The following is a 27,725-nucleotide window of genomic DNA, read 5'->3' as shown; positions in this document are numbered from 1 at the left end:
CGCCTGTATTAGTTAGTTGAGTGGGGATAACTCATTAAATAGTATAGCAAGAGTTGCAGGCCCTGCTACACATAACCATAAACACTGCTTAGTAGGATCCATGTGAATATCATCCATGCTAGTTGAGTAATGTTATTGAACAATACAGGTTTTGCAGGCAAAAAAAAACTACAATAAAAACAACAAAAATATTTTGACAATACTTAATTAAAGTATTGTTAAAATATTTGAGTTGTTTTTATTGTAGTTTTTTTATTCATTTTAATAACTTTCTTTTTGACGACCTAGGAGTTACACAGATCTAAATTTATTTTAACCTAATTGTACCATGTTTGAGAGTTTTCCCTCTGTTTTCATCTACACATTAACTACCATTCTTGAATTACCGTTCAATAACTCTCATGTGGATAAATTACTATGCTATTAACTTCTATGCACCCTTTGACAATATGGTATAAAACAGTTACGTCACCCACTTACAGTAACCTACGTAATTGAAATTACACACTTGTGCTGAAACACTCCGGTTTAATTTCAATAACTCCTATTCATATTAACATGGGCCAAACCCCGGGATGCCTTGTTAAAGAATGACAGAGCTAACCACTTTGCTTACCAGACAATCATATTTTTGTTTTGTTTTAAACCAACTTAATCAAAGTTTAGCAGTTATTTTCCTGTGAAGCTTTCTAAATAATTAAATCAGAATCCGTCCAACTTTCCCATTGACGTAGACATAAGTATTAACTTAAATCCGCATTATCAAAGTGATACCATATGTCCACATTTAAATGAGTCAGTCATGAAGTGCGTAGGATTCAACCAGAGGGGTTTTCTTACTAATACGTTAGTTGAAGTAAACAAGTTACGAAACATGAGAAAAAAAACACCACGTTTATTGAACTCATTTTAACATCGTCAGACGGTAATTTTCCAATACATTTGACTTATTACTGAAGCTGTTTTCGCCATGTTGATCTTGATTCTGTTTATATGAAAGTCACCTTAAAACTTATTTATAATAAAAAATGTGTTTTTATCTTTAGGCCACATACACAGTTCAGAGGGTACACAAATTATCCATCTGTAAACATCAATAACAAAGAATAAAAGTATTTTCAAATAATGATTTAATGATTTTTACAACTCACAGACCCATTATTGTTATTTGTTTAAAACCTATGTCAAAAGTTCAGACTTCATACATTTGTTATTTTTCATTTCCTCCCGGAGCAATTTTCATTTGTTTCGTTTCTCAATATCATTTTCAAAACTCCTTATTTTCCATCTTAATATACCACACTCATTCCGCACAACAAATTAAATCTAGAAAATACTGGCGATATTTAACAACCTATTTAATAGCAGCTCTTATTAAGTCTGATGTATATCTTCTCTAAACTTAACACGTCACTACATGTATTGATTTCCCCGGTTTTATAACGAGTCCATATTAATTTTTCACCATCAATAATGTCGACATAAGACCATCTACGTATTCCTCATACGTATAAGGCAAATCACTCGTATTAACTCTACAAGTAGCTCAAATTTGAAAAAGGAAAGACCACAATTAAAATGTTGCTGGGGGCACGTTGTGGTTTGCAACGTGCAGACACATCAAATACGTGACTTGAATGTATAACAGACTGTAAGATGAAGAATAGGTTGTGGCTTTATCTAGATAAATTGTCGACTGATGCATATATTTTTTACTCCATCAAACTAATTCCAAAAGGCAAACCCATTTTTTTAATGATATATTTCATAATAATGGCATAATCAATTTTAATACTTTCATTTCTTGAAAAAACCTCTTAAAAGGAAAAAATCAGAAAAGACTATGAATTATATACGCTTTATTGTTTCTAGTCGAAATCTTAGAAATACAAAATAAATGGTCATTTTAGCCATGTTATAATAATACATCATAATAATAGTACAATGATTTGAAACATAACATGTAGTCAACTTTCTGATAGTGGATTGTTTTGAAATTTCAAAGAATACACTTTATAATTATATATTCTGATAAATCAACCATATCTTACATTAAATAAACAATTGATTAAATTGATTAAGATAATACAGGTTAAATCAAATACACACTTGCTCAAAAGTTCACCAGAACCCCAACTAGAGGTTAAACATGAATTTGATTGGCACGATACTTGAATCACACATTGGGCTAATTCAAACTAATATTTACAATGCATAAATTACAACTTTATGCATAGCTCTCGCTGTCACGAATTTGACCGTGATAGCACCCTGGGGCCGTCTTCAATAACCTCTTTAGATTTAGCGATTTTTATTCAAAATAATTTTGCTGCATGTGCCTTTCCACTAGGAAAATAAGTGTGGTATGTCCAAAAACATTATTTTACTTATGAACTGTTTAAATTTCATATTATATGTGAAAATACAGACTAGAGCTGAGACATTTAGCAGGACAGCTTGTCTGACTTATTATATCTGTTTATAACACTTCTGAGTAGTATGACTTATTAGGGTTTAATTTTTTATTAAAAAATTATCTCATGAAAGATGTTTAGAATATTTGTCATTGGTGTGTATCTGTATTTGAAGATAATTTTAAACTGAAAATATGACCAAGTCATTATTTCGAGCACAAAATATTGAGATACTTAAAATACTATTGAAAATTATTTTCTTCAACGCTGGGAAAATGCTGTTACATTGTGTAAAGCCCAGGTGTGTAACGATGTGCTAAAAACACTAAAGATGAAACAAATATAATTTATTTTGCTGTTACCCGGACCAGATTTAGTCTGGAAACAAGAGCAGATATTCGAGAACGGAGATGCCTTCAATAAAAATGCAAAGCAGATTTTGTAAATTTAAACTCTAGATAAAAAGGAATTCAATTAGAAGGGGGAATATCAATTCATTTGGGAAAAAATGTTGAATTCTTGAGAAAAATGGACACTTTTCTGAGAGAGAAACAGTTTAGAGATATAATTTATTTTAATAGTAGAATCTGAGTATTTTTTCACGACTGTAAAATTAACTGGCCAATAGACGGAATGGAATCATTGAGGCATGTCTAAGTATAAGAACTATATTGAATACGGCCCCTGATTGACAAAATCTGGAAAAACGTTGTATATTCTACTTGAATATGTACGATTCCTTTTGTCATTCTTCTTGTGTCACAATTCAGAACCAATATTTCTGAATGAACTACATATCATATATAAGAGAAGAATATAATAGATCATAATAAACTTGGTGCATGCATGATAAATAGAGGATAATTGTTTGTTTCAGTGTAAGAAGTAATATATTTCATCAAGTGAGCACCGTGAGATATATTTCACGAATCACGAATGGCATAGCCAGGAGTGGAATTTTTACTCTGGTGTTCATGAGGTGAAATATATTGCTATCTTACACTGAAACAAACACTTTTTCCTTAAATAAAATATCAGTTATTACACTTTTTAGAAAAAATGTGCCAATTTGTTTGCACATGTAACGTAATAACGAAAAAAATGTTGTTAAAATTGTTTTCCACACTCAACAGCAGGCTAAAATTTCAAAACAGTGAAAAATATCAATTTTTTATTTTCACTGTTTAAAACAGTGAAATATCAATTTTATTTCACTGACAAATCTCGACAAATCACCAAAAAGCATATTATAAATCTGTTTTAATCATAATTATTAAGATTCTTCCACATGTTATGAGTAGAAATCCCAACCTTCTGAGTCCACTGTTTATTTGAAAATTGGGCCGTTTATTTGGAAATATTGGGCCGTTTATTTTGGAATATTGGGCCGTTTATTTGGAAATATCGGGCAGTTATCATGGCAATGATTTAAGCTTTAACTATACTTTCATTAAATATTAATGGTACTGGCATTTTGACAATATCTTATATAATGATATTTAATGCTTTAAGAACAAAAAAGATTTTCATCTTTATATATATTAATGGCAGTTTTAAATATCATAAAATAAAATTTAATACAGTAACTACATCCTGCATAAATGCAAACTATATACATATATTCAACCTTCAAAATGCATATCATAATACAAATTTAATTGATCAAAAATTCATTCTCCTGTGTATATAAAGGCTATCACAGATGTTTATAACACATTGTTTACCGTACCATGAAAATCAATAAACCCCTTCAAGTGACATTAGATTTAACTCATTTGATCTTACGGAAAAAGAATCATAACTTTGAAAACACATAAATTACATTGTGGAACAAGAATGCTATCAAATATAATATGAAAGACTAGTATATGACTAAATCTAAACTTTCATTATTGTTTTTTGCCCATACTCATAGCTTTATCTAATTCTTTTTCTATTTCATCGGCTGCGGCAAGACCATCTTGTTCGTCATCTCCATCTTCGTCCTCCTCATCTGCGTCATTATCTTCATCGTCTGTCGCTACTTTTAACCAATCTTGAATACGGCCTTTGACACTGTCTATAAATGCCATTTCTGATAACATTGTGTCTGATTGCATCCGATCACTTTCTGAGAGGTAGGATCGTGACGATTTTGCGATCGGTCTCCAGTGTTTCAAATCTGGTGCTGACGCCACTTCCGTCAAATGACTATTATGTTTGCATGAACTGTTTGATGATTCTATTTGCAAATACTCGTTGGTAGGAATAATCACATGGTGATGATCAGGGGCTTGCTCGTTATGAGCGGAATGTAGATAATTGTCTGTCCGCGTGCCGTTTTCATTCGGCATATATGACACAATAGGATTATCTTCAGAAACAGTCCCCCAAGGGGTTGGAAAATTAAAATTATCACTGCATGTCACTTGATTTTCATTCTCTTTCTGTGAATCATCATTGTTTTCATCACTTGAACCTTTTCCGTTTAATTCCGGGAAAAGAGTAAACAAGTTTTTATGCTCGTTTACTGGTATTGGAATGACGGTTGTCTGTGGAGACACGTACGGTGAGCCGGTTTCTGTGATATGCGAATACGAGAGATTGTTTACCCAGGACGGCACATGTGCTATAACCGGCTCATCATTGGGTATGGAGTGGGCAAGATGGTGGGTGGGGGAGGGGTCAGATATTTCCTGCCAGGGGAGGACATTTGTGGTTGGAGGCACATTTGCCAAGGGAAGTTCTGAGGGAGCTGTGGGATGCATCGTTGTTGTTGTCGTTGTGGGCGAGGTATCTGAAAATATACCATAAATCAAGTCTTTAAGGGATAATATACTTTTTAGGGAGTACTTTTCTTTTTATGGAAAAAACAACAACATTAAGGTGAAAATTTAAAGCACTGTTACTTAAGTTTAAAACGTTTAAAACATTTCAATGACAATGTTTTTAAGAAAAGAAATATCCTTCTCATTTGTATTTTATTTCAAACGCAAACCTTTAACATAAATTAAAAGTTCTTGAATTCCCAGTGTCTATTTAACTAATCCCTAGTATTCTCAAGGACCAAGTCTGTGCAGGTCTTATAAATAATGATCAGACCCATTTATGGAAACATAATGCATGTTATCAGCATAGATATAAGCTGTTATTCAAGGAAGTTTATGTAGCTGGTATAATAATATCTGCTTCTGCACGTATAAATCTGCCAAATCTGACACTGTTAAGTTCTTATTATATAACTTCAAATAGACATAAGCTATTATAGCTGATAATCTCTTATGTTTCCGATGCCAAAAAGTATGGGAATTTTCCAAAGGTCGAATAAAAATTTCCGATCAGAAAATCTTAAAAAACACACACTTGTTCATTGTTGTTAAAACCAGCAAACTAATGGTTAAACAATTATAGTATTTGAGATATTAACCCTACATAATTATTATTAAAGAATCACAATTTTGTGAAAAACAATGTGAGAATTCCAAATCTCAAGGACAAAAGTTATTTTCCCTAAATACTGAAAGAAGAAAAATCCTCAGTAGAGTATAGAAAAAATGTAATGTAACTGCTATTCAAAATATGGGGTATCATATACTGCAAGGCTGCAAAAGTCTCCTACAGAAAGGTCGTTTTCTTCTATAGTGAACATTCTCAGCGTTTACGCGTATTCCCAACATATATATAAAGCAAACCATGTATCATTTCATAATATTATATGATAAAAAATTATATTGTTCAGATTCTTTTTTAATTCCCCACACTTAAGATTATAAGGATATTATGGCTATTTGTCATAAACTTCTGCAGATTTTTATAGTTTGTCCTGAAAGAGAATCCCCTTATTACCCCCACCCCCCACCCCCCTTTAACATTATACTTATTTGTTTACATGAGCATCAAGAACACTTGCCCAACCACAAATGCTATGACATTTTTATTGAGAGACATAGATGTATTTCTTGACATTTGATTTATTCCATGACATTTTCTAGTGTTTTGCTTATATCAGAAATACAGCTGACTTTTCACGTTTTTTTTCTGGGTTGGCAAAGTATGTGTTATCATTTGGGCCAATTCATTTAAATAGGTTAAAAGTTGGGTTTTCATCCTACTGGAAAAAAAAAACAGTGTAAACTTCTGAGAAAGTTTAAAAGGTCAGTGTTGAGTACAATTTTTGATTACTTTACTAACTAACATCAATGGTGTTATATCTTTACAAACAAGACTAAATAAAAATATTCCATAAAACATTAAAGCCACACTATATAGGTTGAGGCATATTTTTATTATATTCTATTATTTCAATGCATAATCTCACTATTTGACATTAATGATTAAAACAAAAAAGCATAGGATTTAGCTACAGATAAACAAAATATTAGCCTTTATATTAAAATGTTTTTTTTTAATAAATAGTTATGTGGGCACCATTCCACAGTTATAAAAAGTGCCCAAATATCGCTTATGTTTTTTATCCGTACCTACATTATACACATTTTTGTTGTTTTTATCATTTAAGTCTAATGAGTTATGGAAAATAGTGCATTAAAATTTAAAAATAATAATTATGCATCAACCGCCTTTAAGAGATTGTTTAACAAAACTAATCACCCAAGTAATTAAAACCCAGGCTAAATGATTACGTACCTTTTCAATCTAGCCATACTATATTTTTTTCTTAATGAAAATCTACTGTACAACCTTAATCTAGGGCAGTGTGACACTGAATATCGTCTTACATGACCAATCTGTTTTGTTTTCCAATATTGGCGATCTTTTACTGTAATAAACACAAAGGCTTGCAAAGCTATCTTACGATTTACAAGTTTGGCAATAATACTCGTCTTTGCGTAGGTAGGTTTAAGGCGTATTTAACAATGATCGACCATTCATAAAATAACAAACAATCTATTGACATTGTTTTTCAAGGTTGTTAAAGTCTTAATAATGAATGATTGGTCACTAAATTTTAAACATTATCTATAAAAAGAAACTTACCATTTAAGAAAGGCATATTTTTTAAATTTTATTTAGTATACAACAATACTTGCATCATTGCCAGTAAACATTTGTGGTTGACGTAAGAGCATGGTCATTATAATTATTTATTTAGAAATGCATTCGAAAACGCACCCACTGCTATGATCGAATGCGCTTTAAATGGGAAAACAAGGCCGAGTCACCTTACCCACTCAGAGCTAGCCAGGCAACCTCAAAAGGACATTGTTGCACACTGTCTTAAATATTTTCCTTATAATTCTCAATTTTAATTTTTTCTTCCAGAGAAAAGTAAATTTGGAGTAAAGGATCAAAGTTTTACTTACAATATTACTTACGTTACGATTTATCACTATCACTAGCGGATTTAGAGGGGGGCGCATCCGGCGCACGCCCCCTCTAAAATCGTCAAAAGTTACTTTTTATGTCAATTTAGGAGATAAAAAATAATAAAATACGCCCATAATGCATCATTTCCAACTACAAATTGTTATTTTTTCTTGTTTGCTTAACCCACAATCCATATGCAAACAGTTTATGCCATACACTTTCGGTTCAGATGGAGGGGTGCATGTCAAAAGGTTGCGCCCCTAACCTACGCCCCCTCTAACGTTGATTCCTGGATCCGCCCCTGACTATGTGTTTACAATAAATGTTTGATACGTTAACTCCTTATATATATATAGTTAAAGGCTATATATTACTAGCATAACGAAGCAACATATCCTGCTGTTTGTACACAAATCAAGAATACATGTCGATTTAGAAGATATTACTTGAGTAGTATGTTGGTCGTTCAATACGAAAATTATTGAACAAGTTTTGAGAAAAAGATAAAAATGAGCCTGGTGATGGCTGGTTTTTATCACTTGTGTAAACAAGTTTAATAAATTTTATGTTGAATGACCACAAATGTGATATTCTATTTATATCATACATGTAAATACTGATTTGATGCTTTATAATAGCTCCAAGAACATAAAACAAACTTTAAAACACTTAATGCCCGTAAAGAGTTATTACCATACTTCTTATATATATATATCAAAATATATAATGATGTTATTTCATAATGGCAACGTCATTTAGGATTATAAGTATCTTTCATGGCCGAGAGTGTTAAATCATAGGTTTTTCCTAACCCGAGCGTAGGGAGTTTAGCAGAAACTCGGTAAAACAACCTGCGCGAGGGTTGGGATGAACCTATTTTACACGAGTGGCCATGGTAGAGGCTTTTGCTCTCTGACCTCAGTTAAATAATATATTTTTAAAATGTTTAGCATGGCCAAATATTTTAATCTACTTATATGGGGTGGGAGAAATAAACATCAACATCCCTACACATTTACAAGTTTTACACCTCAAAACAGAATCATTAGATACAGGCTATGTGTTTTGTTACAAACAATGAGTAATAGCGTTTTTATAAAAAAAATATGCTCATTCAAAAATCAAGAAAGCAATTGTTAGCACTAGTGTATCTGCACTTAAACAATTAAAAAAAATATCTGACGTGGGTGTCATTGAAGAAAAAATAAAGAATATTTGTAAATCTATATAAGCAAACTATACATTAACAGACTAAACCATCCCTCTACAATCTGTTCTAGCTATTAGCCACGCAGTCACATGCTATGACGTCAACCTTAAACCACTTTTACACTAGAAATCTTGACTGTTCAATATTCCCCATCAACCACAATAACAGCCTCTAGCTGCAGATAATGTCTGTTTTCCTTTTTTTATAAACTACGCTGTGGCAACATTTTTTCATTTTCAATCTTATCTATTCCACAAAGGGTTTGCTATAATGTTGGTACTTTATAAATAAAGTGCATTGAAATCAATACTGTAGAATGCTTTCATTTTAGGCCTGTTTTATTTTGCTTAGAACTGCATTTCCGTTATTCTTTCCAATTTAACATAAAAAAATCTCATTTATATTACACAAACACAGACAGGCTGAAAAGTGGCATCATATTATAAATAAAAACACTTTGCTAAAATTTAGTAATGTACAAAAACCTACAATAATTATATATATTTTTTTTTTGTATCATTTATGAAAGTATTCAAATAGTCGAAATTCAATAAACATAAAATTTAAAAGACCGCGGGGATATAAAACTATCTACAGTATTTTATATTCTCATGGCTAGGTTTTCCTTATATTAGGCGACCCCCCCCCCCCCGTCAACCCCATTTTTCTACTTAAGAAGTTCAAAATATCATATTGCGACATATTACAGTATTTAAAGACATCTTAATGTCAGTTCTATGAATATTTGAAGGTATATTGTTCAAATTATGCAACTTGAAATGAAATATGAAAGGCAGTATTACATTTCGTTATATTTTTTTTACGAATTTATGAGTAACGTAATTCTCCATCGAATATACAATTATTGTCCACCGGATGTGTATAATTCTACACCGGAAATAGCCATGAGAATACAATAGGCGTCTTTGGTAATCTTGTGTAAGGTATCTTGTCGGTTTCTGAATATAAATGGGTACAAAATATCACTCAATTCTACCTTGAATCATGTAGATGAATTATTCTGAATAAATTAAAGGTCACATATATGTTTACATGCATAAGAAAAAAGTTCAATTTTAAAGAGTTGCAGAATAACCATACTCTATGTAGAATTACTTTATAAAAAAAGCTTTTGTTTTTATAATATTATAGATATGAGGTATTTTAAATAATTAAATATACATTGGTGTTACCATGCTGTAAAAGAAACACAAAAATGTGACAGAAATCTTCAAAATATTGACGCAAATAACTTATAAAAATAAAGGAAAGTTTAAAGAAAAATCAGATTAATTCAACAGGCAATCCCTTGTTTACAAGATAAAGGTGAGCCTAAAGTATATTTAAACATAAGTATCTTGAAATTACCAAACTCAACCTCTGTGACCCGTATAATGTTTACGATAATTTGCACAAAGTGTCACAAACTTTCCTTCAACGCATTTACTTAACTAAAAGTAAATCTACACTTCGAAAGCCAACCAACAAGACCGGGACTTATTTGAATTAAAAAATATGGCAAAATTAGTATGACTCACTTAAATAATCATTTAAGAACTTAAGTTCAAAAATGAAGAACAACTAGACATTACTATTAAATAATGTAAGAAAAAAAAATCAGCATTCATTTACTGGGGATGAAACTTGTGTCAAAATTTGAATAAAACAAAAGAGTTTCACTTTTTTGAATGAGTTCCGTTAAATTTCAATTACATCAGGTGTGTTTTTACAAAACAATCTAATGATAAAAAAGAATGTGTTAATTTTGATAATACGTCAACTATAAGATGTCCTTTCCTTTACAGCATATCACTAAGACTTAATGAACTTATAACAATCTAATGACTGACCAATCAAAAACTGGATGGACTTTTATTCAAAAGAAATCTGTGGTAAAAAATGACTTCTTTGAAATGAAGTCCTTTGATAACATGTATCCTCACAATATGAACATAAATTATAAAGATTAGCCAAACAAAAATCAGCCCAAAAATGCCACAGAGATGTAAGCTTGAATTATAAAATCAACCCAAAAATGCCACAGAGATGTATGTCTGAATTATAAAAATCAACCCAAAAATGCCACAGAAATGTATGCCAAATATGCCACGAAAATATATGCCAAATGGTCCTGTATTCTGAGACAACATCTCTACAAAATATTACATAAAGTTCTGTCATAACAGACCTACTGCACTATAATTGTTAGGCATTTTACAAACGGAATAAAGCTTTTAATCTAAAGAAAGAAATCTCACCTTTCTGTCCGGAAAAATTGATTGTCACTGCGGCAAACTCACTCTCTGATGAAGCACTCGTGTGACTCGGTTTGCGTGTACCTTAAAGTACATAGTCATACGATTATAAGACAATATATCATATACACAAAATTAAGCAACAGTTGTTGACACTTACTGAAGTTAATGACGAAAATGTCACACAAAGCCTTGTTTTATATACATTTATGACGGCTGTCAACATTAATGGACGTTAACTGTGAAATAATCAAAACAATTGTAACAGGTATAAGTGCTGTGTTAGGGTTTCTATTTTTGCAATTCTATTCTCATTACTATCTTTCCGAGAAAATGATAACAAATCTTTAGTGATATGTTAATACAGATGAAATAACTATATACTCTAAAGCCATCGACTAATCAAATCACGACACACATTTATTCACAAACCAATATCTGTCTGTACTAATATCTGATATCCAGTGACTCCTACTGACATCATTATAACGTTACTAAGTACTACATTATTTATGAAAGTGTTTCTCAATAGATTTCAATATTTAACAGTAACCAAAACAAGCTATAAACACAGGCAGTCTACAGCCGACTCCAATAACAAAATAATCATTACAACAACATTTTGTGCTTGTTTAAGGCACATATAAACATTAAATACCTTGGAACGTTCCATTCAAGTGATTATCACAATATTCAGTTGAAGTTAAGACTTTCATTTTTCCTGGCATAAAGATTATTTATATATAAACTCCAGACAGTTGCTGGCAGGAAATGTGAATCTCTTTACACCACTTTCATGGAATATTTTCGCTGAGTTTAGTTCCCTAGGGACTTATTTGAACCTCACAACCCAGTTGACAAAACACAAATAACAGTCCGAGTCATCTTTCTTTAACAATGGAAAAGTGAACAATCCTGTTTTGAAAAAGGTTTATAATTTCCCTGAGTTAAACTAACTCCAATTATTTTCTTAACTTCAATTCTTAACTCCACGTTATCATAAGTAATTACGAAATTGTCTTATTACAAAATGTCTAGTAAATAGTCATACACAAAGATTTAAACAGTCTGTCTCACACAACTACCAATCGTAAACTGATACGATTTCATTGTGCACTCAATACCAACATGTTACTTTATACAGTAACCACAATCCACTTTGTGAACTCCAGATAGCTTCAGTATTTTGCCGATTTCTCCCACAGTAAAATGAATAACACCATGCAGCTATGAGACACAATTCATTGATCATCAGCCGAGCCTCATGGCTAGTTATCAGATTCAGAACTAGTTCATAGGTGGTTGACCTATTTATTATCTAACATGAAGTTAACAAAGACTTGTTACTAAAACAAAGACAGAGTTTAAAGTAACCCAAGACATTTTAAACATTGTGGCCTTTAAAGATCAATTTGAAGTGTTTCATTTTTTACCCACTTACAAAGAAACTGTTGAAAGTATATAGGCCATGATGTTTAAACATATTGAAGAAAGGAGCATTTAGAAGATATTCTGTCTATTTGCATTATCCTGAACGAACAAAGAAATATAATATTATTGAGGTAAAATATTGCGATTTTCTTCACTGCCATCTAAAAAAGGGTAGGTAGGATTATTTGATATATTTAGGTATACTTGTATATGAAAAACATTATTACAATTAAAACTACGCCTTTTGATCAGCCCTAAAAAAAACCCCTACATTCCGAAGCAATAAACTACCAAAAATATGTAGTTTAAAATGTATGATGGCTATATATAAAAAGTAGAGCAGAAAAAAAGGTATGGTCGGGAAGCTGGAAATTAAACATTTTTTTAAGGTTACGCTCTAAACAGTTAAAGGCCAAGGTTGTTGTTTTTTTTGTTGGTTTACACAACCAGCTGGGAACAAAATCAATTAAACTGCTGAAACATTGGAAAATGAGAGTGAATCCAGAAACAAATACTCAGATAAATCGGTGAAAAGAATAATAAAATTTGGTTTAAGATTTTGATTTTTTTTTTTCAAATCATTCTACCCCTTTTTGGACCAACCAGTGACATTATATTTTAAAATTTAAAATTAAGAGCACCTTTTCTGGACAGAGAGGTAAGCTGGAAGACCGTCATATCTAACTGTATGATAAAGAGCTACTACGCAGATAAAAACCACAAAGTGTCAAACATGTGCCTACACTGCGTACTTGTTGAAATGTCTTACTAAGTGCATAAGTAGATCAGGGCTGTGATGTAGATCAAGGATTTAGTGTTAGAGGGGGCTCAACTTTGGATATGTGCCCCCTCCCCAAGAATAGAAATATGTTTGGTTTAAATGTGGACACAGGGTTTGAAGCATATCCCACCCACCCCCACTGAACCCTTAATCTGCTACCCATAATGCACCAGTCAATTGTAACCACGCCCTCCCCCCCTCCCCCCGCTCCCAGGTCCGGGGGTATACCAGGGTTAGCCGGGGAAATGGGTCATGTTTTTACCTTTCAGGTGTCCTCGCAGTGCCGGGTGAATGTGGTGGTTTTGTCTTCGCGCAAAATATAGTGGGGAATGGGCCTTACCTAGGGTCCCTGGGGTGCTGGGGCATTTGGCGGGGATTTTACCATCAGTTCGTCCCCGCAGGACAGCGATTTTACCCAGGGTTGGCTGGACCGAAAGTCAAAGTCCCCGCTATTCCCTGGACCTGGAGGGGGGGGGGGGGGGGGGGGGGGGGCATGGTTACAATTGACTGGTGCATAACATGAACCTCAATTTTTTCTTTGGGGTAGCGTTTTGGCATCAACAAATGTTGGTTTTTATGCATCAAAACAGTTCCATTCTCGGATTGGCTTTCATCACATCATTGATGCCTGTTTTTTCATAGCAATCAACTATGGCTGGCAAATGAAAGCATCATACATCAAGTTATGCCTAACAATCCCCAAGGATTTTCTTCTCATCCGATAGACTTTTTATATGGATCAAGAGGAAAAGCATTTCAGTGAATGAAGTCTGGTGTTGGATATTACGTCAAAGGAGAAAAATCATTAATGATGTAATTATAGCCATCTATCTGGGTTTTCTTTACATTGAGACATATTCTGCAGTCATTATTTTAATAAATGAAATAATGGATATAATATTAATTTATATTTGACAGTGTTGACTTAACTTGGCTTGTGCAACATACGTCAATTAGGTTGACTTAAATGTCTTAAAGGGGCTATACACCGTATGATGAAATAGGTATATAGCTTAAATATTCCAATTGTTTAGGGTGAAACTTCATAGCACAGTGGATATGATACTAGACTACAATTTTGGCGACATCGGTTCGAACCCGGTCTCCGACTCTATTTTTTCACATTTCATATTTTCATATTTTTTTACAATTATGATATCAATAGAACAGAGTAAAACATTTTATTAAATAATTGTCCTGAGATTCGTTACAGAAAAAACTTATTTTGGTGCCAATCTGGTGTATAGTCCCTTTAAGTACGTACACTTAAATATTAAGAAAACTACCACACAATCAAGAAATGACTAAGTAATAAGCACTAAGTAATTGTTATTGTTTTGCATTATTAAACCATTTGTTTGGCATTAAACAGGCACAGCCTTGCAGCCCAAATAATTCAGTAAAACAAGAATATATAATAACTTAATAAGTGTGACCACGAATGCCTGACAATCCTTGACAGTGTAAATGCGTCAAACTTGTAATTAATGCCACTTTACCAGACCAATTTAATAATGTCTACGATGAATGTGCCCACACACATCCACCTACTCCAAGTAAACATTTTATGTCAATATGGTAGAGAAATTATGCATAAAATCATCCAAAATGCATCATTTCATATTACAAATAGTATTTGGTGGGGGGAGGGGGGGCCTTGGGTTTTGAGCCTATTTTTGGGCTTTCTGTGTAGGGGTAGCATGCCCTAAAATGCCCCTTAAAGTGAGCCCCCTCTAACTTTAAACCTAGATCAGCCTCTAACCAAGTTTTAGCGACCATCTGTCACAATATACAAATTTCAAGATAATTATGATCTTTTTCAATTCTTAGAATGGAAAAATAAAACAGCTAATTAATATGACATCAGAAAAAAACAACTTAATCATAATTATTCAGTAAAAAACTAATTTGATACAGCCCTACGCTGAATGACTTTGTTATATATTCAGCTTTGCAATGTTTAACCAAGGTATACAGGGCTGTCACGATTGTGTAAGATAGAATTTACGATAAGAGAACCAATCAGATCTACAGAAAAATAAGCGTACCTCAATATCGTGATAATCTCAAATTTAAGCACTTAAAATGTGTGTCTCGGAATTGTATAACATGGACGCATTCAGTTATATTTACAATGTCAATCTTTATGCAGGGACAAAAGAAAGTCTATTTTTCAACCAAATATATACTAATTGCATGGTCAATATTTATGTTGCATCACAACTTTCTAGCATCAAAATAACATCAAAAGGGTTTTTGATACCTATGTTTTCTTATCAGATAAGAGATTATCATTTGATAAAAAGAATAAAGAATGTCAGTGTCTGTAGTATTTTAGTCCATTTTTTTTATCAAAAAAGTTGATATGCAACACAATATGTCGAACCTTACAACATATTTCATATATAACTAGAAATGTGTCCATAGGACACGGATGCCCCCACTTCGGTTTTTTGTCACAGAAAATAAGCCATAATGATTTTTGAAGTATTTTTGGCAAAAAAGGGCCGTAACTCCTAAATGACTAAAGCGATTTCCATGACTGTCGAACTTGATCAAGATATTATGGTCACAAACATGTGTTTAAAGTTTGGTGAGGATTGGACAAACAGTTTTCAAGAATTAGATCGGAAACAATCTTCGGGACGTATTTTTCAAGTCTTTTTTTGCAAATAAAGGGCCGTAACTCCTAAATGACAAAAGCGATTTCCATGGCTATCGAACTTGATCAAGATATTATGGTCACAATCATGTATGTAAAGTTTGGTGAGGATTGGACACATACTTTTCAAGAATTAGATTGGAAACATATATTTTTGAAGTATTTTTGGCAAAAAAGGGCCGTAACTCCTAAATGACTAAAGCGATTTCCATGACTATCGAACTTGATCAAGATATTATGGTCACAAACATGTGTTTAAAGTTTGGTGAGGATTGGACAAACGGTTTTCAAGAATTAGATCGGAAACAATCTTCGGGACGTACGTACGTACGTACGGACAGACGTACGTACGGACAAGGGCAACCCTATATGCCGCCACTTTGTGGGGGCATAAAAATTCTGTTTGTATAGCAGACCCACCTTATCAAAGAGTATATCATGTGAACTAAATTTATTGAAAGTGAATTTAAAACTCAATTCTTTAACTAGATAATTTTAATTCTGATATTATTTTTTTCAGTTTCTATTTATGTGACATAAGTTTTTAATTAGTGAGATGCTTGAATAAAGATAAGTTATCGTACACTAGTTGATAGTGATGCCTCTATATTTACAAAGTCTTGTAAATGGCGGCCCTCATCTTATATACAATTTCTGACATATTATACAGGTAACTTACGACTCTAATATCTCATATACAATTTCTGATATATTACACAAGTCACTTATGACTCTTATCTCATATACAATTTCTGATATATTACACAAGTCACTTATGACTCTTATCTCATATACAATTTCTGATGCATTACACAGGTAACTTATGACTCTTATCTCATATACAATTTCTGATGCATTACACAGGTAACTTATGACTCTTATCTTATATACAATTTCTGATATATTACACAGGTAACTTACGACTCTAATATCTCATATACAATTTCTGATATATTACACAAGTCACTTATGACTCTTATCTCATATACAATTTCTGATGCATTACACAGGTAACTTGCGACTCTTATCTTATATACAATTTCTGATATATTACACAGGTAACTTACGACTCTTATCTCATATACAATTTCTGATATATTACACAAGTCACTTATGACTCTTATCTTATATACAATTTTTGATATATTACACTTGTAACTTACGAATCTTATCTCATATACAATTTCTGATATATTACACAGGTAACTTACGACTCTTATCTTATATACAATTTCTGATATATTACACAGGTAACTTACGACTCTTATCTCATATACAATTTCTGATATATTACACAGGTAACTTACGACTCTTATCTCATATACAATTTCTGATATATTACACAAGTCACTTATGACTCTTATCTTATATACAATTTCTGATATATTACACAGGTAACTTACGACTCTTATCTCATATACAATTTCTGATATATTACACTTGTAACTTACGAATCTTATCTCATATACAATTTTTGATATATTACACAGGTAACTTACGACTCTTATCTCATATACAATTTTTGATATATTACACAGGTAACTTACGACTCTTATCTCATATACAATTTCTGATATATTACACTTGTAACTTACGAATCTTATCTCATATACAATTTCTGATATATTACACAAGTCACTTATGACTCTTATCTCATATACAATTTCTGATATATTACACAAGTCACTTATGACTCTTATCTTATATACAATTTCTGATATATTACACAAGTCACTTATGACTCTTATCTTATATACAATTTCTGATATATTACACAAGTCACTTATGACTCTTATCTTATATACAATTTCTGATATATTACACAGGTACCTTACGACTCTTATCTCATATACAATTTCTGATATATTACACTTGTAACTTACGACTTATTCCTGTAAAAACAAAATGCTCAATCAAAATAATATACATGATTATCACAAAAATTTGGTATTTAAATTGCACAATAAGCCATTAGGTATTTGAATTGCATAATAAGCAGAGTATTATATTAAACGAGTATATATACCAGGGTTATTCTAATCAAGATATAAAAATCACCCTCTCTTACAAAAGCAGCTTTATTTTAAATGTGCAAAGTTAACAACATTTTACAAATTACTGAATTTCTTGTTTGAACAGACCTACTGACCCAGTATTTTGTCAATCGATCCATTATCCCAGCACAGTAGCAATAAAATATTACAATGGATGACGAAACTGCATGAACAGCAAAGCAATATATAATTAAGGCACACAGATCGTGATGTATTGCTACTTAAGTTTATTGGCTGGAAGAGCCAACTGTAAATCACTGAATCTATTTTTGTCACGCCTCTTTCTATGTAAAATATAATTATCTTGGTTCAAACTTATTTATTTTACAAGTATATACTGCTGTTTTCAGGATGTGATGCCAGAATGTTGGGAAAACTCAAGTACCCAAAGGAAACCAACTTGTCAAGTTAGGTGACCACCTACGAAACACCCACGCCCAGGCTGGAAAATGTAACCTGATGTTACATTTATATGCCCAACAATTGCCCATGGTCAAATTCGCTCCTCTGGGGCAAATATACTCATAAATTTACACCTCAACTTCCATTCCTTAAATAACCTGCCTTTCGGCAATTGCGTTCATCAATCGATGAATGCAACAACTTCGGATATGTTCGGATCGTAATTCATTGCATAACAATATACATGAAAGCTATTGATCTTGTTGTTGGTTGTATTGTGTCTGCAGGTCCCGTAAAATATAGATCAACATTTTTAGTTTAGTGTTAGTTTATTATATTTTAAATATTTTGGAACCAGAAATGTTTCAATTTTACGTTTTAAAGTGATTTCAAGTGGTTGATCTTTTCCCGCGTTATTGTGACGTCATTTGAAAAAAATGTTTCCGGTTATAGTCAAGTCGTTCTATTTACAGAATGGGTAAGAACTGATTACTGAAAGGTTTTCTTAAATGAAATGAAGTATTTTTTTAACAATTCTTGAATGAAATAATGAACTGTTGGTGTAAATATAAGGAATGAATTGCGGGGTTGATGTCATTATCGAGGATATGAACGCAATTGGGTTGGTCAAAGAACGCGTGGAGTCCTTCGGACTCCACACACATTGACCAACCCAATTGCGTTCATATCCCCGATAATGACATCAACCCCGCAATTCATTCCTTTAGAGGACAAATTTACCCCTTAGGTGTTGTTTGGCAAGTAGTAATTGAGAAAATTGAATAATTTTAATAAAATGCCAATTGTTTGTGTCTAAAATTACACAAGACATATTGATGATGCTCAAACTACTAGCGTATGATATAATATCTGTATTTAGTACCACCTTATTAAATAAGCAATCTTATGTTGCAGTTATTTCAGTAAAAAAATAAAGAAATATGTGCCTTTAAAAAAAAAAATGCCATACTTTCGGAAATCATTATTACTGTTTGCATGTTACATTCTTAAAATAAAGAATGTGTTTAAAGTTAATAATAACTTCCGAATTATCAGCTGAAATATGAGGGTGATGTCTTTTAATCAATCAAATTTTTTTGAAAGTTTAGCTCTCTTTTTTGCATTTGTATACACATAATTGCCTATAATTTCCCCTGAAACAGCCACTTAGGTAAATTGCATCTTGGGTAATTTCGCCCATAGGATCAAATGTGCCACTCCTGGTAAATCTTGTCATATAAACGTAACATTAGATGCCTAGGAAAAACAATCACTGCCAGAACAGATCCTTTCACACAAATCTTTCTTTGAATAAAGTTATTAAACACTTGTCCTATCAACTTGTTCTTTTTCACTTGCAGGCATTATGTTATTATTATAAATTGGCCTATTATACTGAAACCTTTTCAAACTCATTTTAGGTAGCCACAACAAATGCTAGCACTACATGCATACTTCTCTGTACGGCTCCGTTAGTCAATGTGGGCTGCTGGGTGTTGCTGACACGCCTCTGCGGGTTACGATGGTAGACGACACGGTCCACACTCTCCTGGGAATCGGCCAGAGTGTGTCGATTATGAGGCAATGACCACTGGAAATGAGAGCGGGGAAAGTTAAAATCAATTTTCTTGAAAAATCCAGGCCTGGTATTCAATATTCATCTCATTTGTTATGGTTATACATAATACCTCATTCAGTTAATTGGTCAGTTATTAATAACAAGAAATCTGATTAGCTACATTGTTCTTAGATCCAATTAAGCTCAATATGGAAGCCCTGGCTTCTTGTTTCAATGACTGCCTGTATGATATTAATACACAGTTTAAAATAGTTCATTATGATACCAATAATCATTTCGTTGAAAAAGGCTTAAATTGCATTTTGAATACTATATATTCACACATTTCAACTTAACATGACTTTTTTACAATTTACGAGTACTAGTCCCCGCATTTAAAGGGATCTATCCTGATTTTTTGTTCATTTTTTGTGCTTTTGAAGAAAAATGAACAGAATATATTTCATTTCCTTTAACTTGATACCCCAGGTTGCCTTATTTACTATTGCAGGGTATGAGGAAGTGCAAAAACAAAGCTATTGAAGTACAAAAATAGATAACATAACATTTTCATACCCAAGCCAATAAAACATGACACCCATGAAACTAGGAAGAAAGTTTGTTGGGTAAAATGAAGGAAAATCAATTATTATAAATAGGTATCTCACAGTGAATTTACTGCTGGCATCAAATGAGTCTCCACATTAATTTACAATAATTTTCAAAGTGTATGGGGTGTAAAACAATTTTTTTTTCTTGATGGTTTTCTTGATGGTGTGGTACAAATTACTGGGAGATGCAGGAAATCGATAAAATGGAACTTAAAATTGAGACTGGCGTCAAGACAAAATGTTCATGTAAGCAACAAAATGTTTGCAAATAAACTTAGCTTTTCAAGGTTTTGAAGCATTGAATTATTACGGCTTATGCAACATCTATAACTTGCCAATCAACTTTAATCATCATGATAAGACGTATTCTAATATGCGTACCACTAAAGTGTGGGTTCATAATGTAACACAGTCTGCATCGGTTTAACATCAACTGACCAATTTATTCCTAGTCTTAAATTACGCTCTCTGAAGTGTCAAAAACTTACTGTTCTAAATCCCTTACAGGGTTGTACAAACTGGCTGTCTCATTGTTTTAACAAAAGGCATTACATTATGATGTTCGTATATATGCTGATCAGGGGCATAGCTAGGACTAAAAAAAACTTGTAGGCGCGATGGTTCTAGGTCAGTTTGGGGATAAGACCCCCCCCCCAATACACGCACACACACACACAAGATTTCTTTCTAAATTAGAAGCAAAATGGTGCAATTTTGGAGCATTCCAGAAGAAACAAGAGCTGTCACAGTATGTGACGAATGCCCCCGAATGTAACATTGACCTATGAACAAGGTCAGTACATGAAAAGTTAAAGATCAAACAAATACATATGGCAAGTTATTTTAAATTGCCTCTGAACATAAAAGAATACCACCCATACTTGACAACCTACATTCTTATGTCCTTATATTCAGCATTCCATTGTGAATAAACACAAAGTGTATCTTTCACCTTAGAGGTAGGGACATGGGTCTTGCACATGACACGTCGTCTTGGTATGTCGAACACATGTGGCAAGTAATTTTAAAATCTGTCCATACAAGAAAAAGTTACAGCCCGGACATAACAACCAATACTCTGTATCCTTATATGCAGCACTCCATTGTGAATAAACACCTAAGTGTGACCTTGACCTTAGAGGTAGGGACAAAGTTCTTGCACGCGACACGTTGTCTTGGTATGTCGAACACATGTGGCAAGTTATTTTAAATTCTGTCCATACAAGGGAAAGATACAGCCCGGACACGACAACCTATACTCTATGTCCTTATATGCAGCATTCCATTGTGAATAAACACTAAGTGTGACCTTGACTTTAGAGGTAGGGACACGGGTCTTGCACCCGACACATCATCTTGGTAATTCAAACAAATGTGCCAAGTTATTTTATAATCTGTTCATACAAGAGAAAGTTACAGCCCGGACACGACAACCTATACTCTATGTCCTTATATGCAGCATTCCATTGTGAATAAACACTAAGTGTGACCTTGACCTAAGAAATAGGGACATGGATCTTGCACGCGACACGTCGTCTTGGTATGCCGAACACATGTGGCAAGTTATTTTAAAATCTGTCCATACAAGGAACAGTTTCAGCCCGGACACGACAACCTATACTCTATGTCCTTATATGCAGCATTCCATTGTGAATAAACACTAAGTGTGACCTTGACCTAAGAGGTAGGGACACGGGTCTTGCACCCGACACATCGTCTTGGTAATTCAAACACATGTGCCAAGTTATTTTATAATCTGTTCGTACAAGAGAAAGTTACAGCCCGGACACGACAACCTATACTCTATGTCGTTATATGCAGCATTCCATTGTGAATAAACACTAAGTGTGACCTTGACCTAAGAAATAGGGACATGGATCTTGCACGCGACACGTCGTCTTGTTATGCCGAACACATGTGGCAAGTTATTTTGTAATCTGTCCATACAAGGAAAAGTTACAGCCCGGACACGACAACCTATACTCTATGTCGTTATATGCAGCATTCCATTGTGAATAAACACTAAGTGTGACCTTGACCTAAGAAATAGGTACATGGATCTTGCACGCGACACGTCGTCTTGGTATGCCGAACACATGTGGCAAGTAATTTTAAAATCTGTCCATACAAGGGAAAGTAACAGCCCTGACACGACAATCTATACTCTATGTCATTATATGCAGCATTCAATTGTGAATAAACACCTAAGTGTGACCTTGACCTTAGAGGTAGGGATAGGGTTCTTGCACGCGACACGTCGTCTTGGTATGTTGAACACATGTGGCAAGTTATTTTAAAATCTGTCCATACAAGGAACAGTTACAGCCCGGACACGGCAACCTATACTCTATGTCCTTATATGCAGCATTCCATTGTGAATAAACACTAAGTGTGACCTTGACCTTAGAGGTAGGGACACGGGTCTTGCACCCACACATCGTCTTGGTAATTCAAACACATGTGCCAAGTTATTTTATAATCTGTCCATACAAAGGAAAGTTACAGCTCGGACACGACAACCTATACTCTATGTTGTTATATGCAGCATTCCATTGTAAATAAACACTAAGTGTGACCTTGACCTAAGAAATAGGGACACGAATCTTGCACGCGATACTTCGTCTTGTTATGCCGAACACATGTGGCAAGTTATTTTGTAATCTGTCCATACAAGGAAAAGTTACAGCTCGGACACGACAACCTATACTCTATGTCGTTATATGCAGCATTCCATTGTGAATAAACACTAAGTGTGACCTTGACCTAAGAGGTAGGGACACAAGTTTTGCACAAAACACGTCTTCTTGATATGCCGAACACATGTGGCAAGTTATTTTAAAATCTGTTCATACAAGGGAAAGTTACAGCCCAGACACGACAACCTATACTCTATGTCCTTATATGCAGCATGCCATTGTGAATAAACACCTAAGTGTGACCTTGACCTAAGAGGTAGGGACATGATCTTGCACGCGACACGTCGTCTTGGTATGCCAAACACATGTGGCAAGTTATTTTAAAATCTGTCCATACAAGGGAAAGTTACAGCCCAGACACGACAACCTTTACTCTATGTCATTATATGCGGCTTTTCATTGTGAATAAACACCTAAGTGTTACCTTGACCTTAGAGGTAGGGACACGGTTCTTGCACACGACACGTCATCTTGGTATGCCGAACACATGTAGCAAGTTATTTTAAAATCTGTTCATACAAGGGAAAGTTACGGCCCGGACACGACAACCTATACTCTATGTCATTATATGCAGCATTCCATTGTGAATAAACACTAAGTGTGACCTTGACCTAAGAGGTAGGGACACAAGTTTTGCACACAACACGTCTTCTTGATATGCCGAACACATGTGGCAAGTTATTTTAAAATCTGTTCATACAAGGGAAAGTTACAGCCCAGACACGACAACCTATACTCTATGTCCTTATATGCAGCATGCCATTGTGAATAAACACCTAAGTGTGACCTTGACCTAAGAGGTAGGGACATGATCTTGCACGCGACACGTCGTCTTGGTATGCCAAACACATTTGGCAAGTTATTTTAAAATCTGTCCATACAAGGAAAAAGTTACAGCCCAGACACGACAACCTATACTCTATGTCATTATATGAAGCTTTTCATTGTGAATAAACACCTAAGTATTACCTTGACCTTAGAGGTAGGGACACGGTTCTTGCACGCGACACGTCATCTTGGTATGCGGAACACATGTGGCAAGTTATTTTAAAATCTGTCCATAATATTCTGAGTTATTGAGTCGGACCGACGGACGGACAGACGGACGGATGGTGCGATTTTAATATGCCCACCTTTGGGGGCATAAAAAGGCACCTTTTTATATCCATTTTTATGCACATTACACACACTTATTATATAATATTCCATGATTACAAAAACATCAAGCAATAAACACCAAACTTGTTTTGGTAATACATGTAATAATACAAACTTTTGAGTTGTTCAAAGTGTTTGCGCAGCTATTAGTTTTTATTGCAGTTTTGGTTGAAATAATTTGGGCATTTAAAAAAAGTGTAAGCCCAGACCTACAAGGCCTATCTTTAGCTACGCCACTGCTGATTAGTGAGAACTTTGCTTAGTTAATTTACAAGCAGTAGAATTTGTGGTTTGTTTTTCATGACCAACAATGAGCAAAGGACAGATTTGTATTGAAAGAATTTTATAAATTCAAGTTTTGAATTGCAATACTACCGGTAACATTTTTGCCAAAATGAAGCATTTTTGGCCACCTGTTTTTCAACATAAGACCACACCCTATTCTACAATTTTTTGTTCCCACTGTATGTTGATACAAAATTACAATTTCAAAAGTGCAACCCAATAAAATGTTAAACATCCCATTGCCATGCATGAAATGTAAGTTTTATGACAATGCTGTAAATTCTTTTTTATATATTTACTGCTCTCTGATCACATCAATTACCCATAACACAACAACATAAAAGGCTCCTCAAACTTTAAACTGTATTATAATAGAGATGTACTAAAAAGAAATGTTTTGATGCAAATCTGCCGAAAAAATGCTATTGAAGTTAAATTTGCAGTTTGCTTGGAAATTGTGCAATGTGCAAATCTGTGCAATTTGGAGGGTTTTTAAACACATACCAACGTACAGGACTTCTTCATGTTACGATAACCATTAAAATATTTTTGTTAAAAATTGTTTCTTTACTTGTTGCTGTAAAAAGCTTATAAACGAAGAAATCCAAAAATGAAACTTCTGACACACAAAGTGAAAACAAACCTACTTTACAGAATATGACGATTCCCATTGGCACACGTTTTATGCAAACAGAAAAAGTCCTGTTTTATGAATAAAAAATAAATACAAACATATGCATTTTACCTGAACCGATTTTGATTTCCTCGATTCAATCTAAACAGATGTACACATAATTATAAGAAAAATTGAAAACAATAATAATCTTAATTTACAGAGAAATTAATCTACCTAAGGCAGCTAAAGGCCTGAAACCATTTAAGAGCCGCTTGAGGCAACAATATGATTTTTTTTTTCAATTAAATTCACAATGTTTAAATAATTAAAAAAAAAAATGCTCGTTTATTTTTTGTCCCTGGAGATTAATTTGCAGAAATCTGGAATCCGAATTCAAATCACATCCCTTATTTAGTGTGCAGGCTTATGCCAATGCCAACCTCCTGGGATCACCGATAGGACTCACAATATTTCAATTTTAAGGCATTGATTGGTTATTATAAGTGGGTTTTATAATATGCGCGCTCAGGCTTAGTTTAGAGGCATTTTGTGCTCAACACTAATAAAGTTAGCTTTTATTCCGCATGCCATCTGAATTAAACAAGAGATGTTTGTCAAACATTATGCCCCCTGAGCGCCAAGTTGCCAGAAATATTTGGACAATTGAATGAAATATGCATGGACTGAAATGACAGCTGATTTGTCATTGGATGCATATGAGGCAGGTCATCTACTGGTCATACCTAATCTTCATGTCAAGTTTGATGACCATAGGTCCGGGAATTGTTGAGTTATCACTCGGACAAGCTTTGGTCTTCCAACAGACCGACCGACATGTGCAAAGCAATTATATAACCCCTCTGCTTCGAAGGGGGGCATAATTAAACTAGATGTTCACTGAAAACTGATACTTCAACTCATGCATTTAGTGACATATAAATTTCTACTGTCTACTATATAAGAAAATAAAATATGGACAATCAGAAAACCTTTTTTCAGCTTACAGTCACACTGACCTTGACCTTTGACCCACTGACCTCAAAATCAATAGGGTTCATCTGCTGGTCATGACCAATAAGCCTACCTAGTATGAGGTCCCTGGGTCAAAGCGTTCTCAAGTTATTGATCGGAAACCGTTTTTCATGTTAAGGTCACACTGACCTTGACCTTTGACCTCAAAATCAATAGGGTTCATCTGCTGGTCATGACCAATACACCTACCAAGTATGAGGTTCCTGGGTCAAAGCGTTCTCAAGTTATTGATCGGAAACCGTTTTTCATGTAAAGGTCACACTGACCTTGACCTTTGACCCACTGACCTCAAAATCAATAGGGTTCATCTGCTGGTCATGACCAATAAGCCTACCTAGTATGAGGTCCCTGGGTCAAAGCGTTCTCAAGTTATTGATCGGAAACCGTTTTTCATGTTAAGGTCACACTGACCTTGACCTTTGACCCACTGACCTCAAAATCAATAGGGTTCATCTGCTGGTCATGACCAATACACCTACCAAGTATGAGGTTCCTGGGTCAAAGCGTTCTCAAGTTATTGATCGGAAACCGTTTTTCATGTAAAGGTCACACTGACCTTGACCTTTGACCCACTGACCTCAAAATCAATAGGGTTCATCTGCTGGTGATGACCAATACACATACCAAGTATGAGGTCCCTCGGTCAAAGCGTTCTCAAGTTATTGATCGGAAACCATTTGGTATTCCGACCGACCGACCGACAGACAGACAGACCGACCGACCGACCGACCGACCGACCGACATGTGCAAAACAATATACCCCACTTTTTTCAAAAGGGGGCATAAAAAAGACCAAAAATAAACTATAAACTCAGGGTAACAAATAACTAAGAAACGAGCTACAGATCTGGTATGCGCTCTAATACCATGTTAAAACGCAATTGCCAAGCCTACATCAGTATAATGACACATTTGTCAAAGGTTAAAAGATAAAAACTCGAGAAAAAAGCATCTGTGGAGAATTTTAATTCTGAAGAATTCTGAGCAACTGAAGAATTCAACCATCCCTAGGAAAGACACATAAACAACAGCCATGTAACTATATAAAGGACAAATTCCTTAAACGTGTGATTGTGACCTCTTCCTAATCAGGATAATTTGATGTCACCAGCTGTAGACCAGGATTTGGATAAAGTCATGACCCACTACATGGAGAAATAAGAATTGTTCAGTTTTGAGTTCAATAATTTAAAGTGCATACAAAAAGGTACGAGTCACAGTGCTAAGATCACAAAAACAAGATTTTTTTTCAA

The 27,725-nt window shown here is 34.0% G+C and overlaps 1 protein-coding gene across 3 annotated transcripts in view; it reads right to left on the bottom strand.

Annotated features, from left to right (window-relative positions):
• Positions 1–1,846: 1,846 nt before the first annotated feature.
• LOC128242795 (sodium/hydrogen exchanger 3-like) overlaps positions 1,847–27,725 on the bottom strand; it is a 61,673-nt gene continuing 35,794 nt past the window's right edge. Inside the window, exons 12-16 of one of the 3 annotated variants that reach the window (XM_052960125.1) lie at positions 25,570–25,599; positions 19,972–20,107; positions 11,190–11,270; positions 9,929–9,952; positions 5,078–5,190 (exon numbers count right to left, since the gene is read on the bottom strand). In XM_052960125.1, the coding sequence (XP_052816085.1) occupies positions 9,948–9,952; positions 11,190–11,270; positions 19,972–20,107; positions 25,570–25,599 (252 nt within the window). In that variant the 3' untranslated portion in view covers positions 5,078–5,190; positions 9,929–9,947. Of the gene's footprint in view, positions 5,191–9,928; positions 9,953–11,189; positions 11,271–19,971; positions 20,108–25,569; positions 25,600–27,725 lie in introns of all 3 variants that reach the window. The other 2 variants (XM_052960123.1, XM_052960124.1) reach the window with 2 other exon arrangements.

The sequence above is a fragment of the Mya arenaria genome, chromosome 8 (genome assembly GCF_026914265.1).
Source record: "Mya arenaria isolate MELC-2E11 chromosome 8, ASM2691426v1".
In the NCBI taxonomy this organism is placed as follows: Eukaryota; Metazoa; Mollusca; class Bivalvia; order Myida; family Myidae; genus Mya; species Mya arenaria.
Note: the sequence above shows the minus strand (reverse complement) of the source record. Positions and strands in the feature narration are given on the sequence as shown.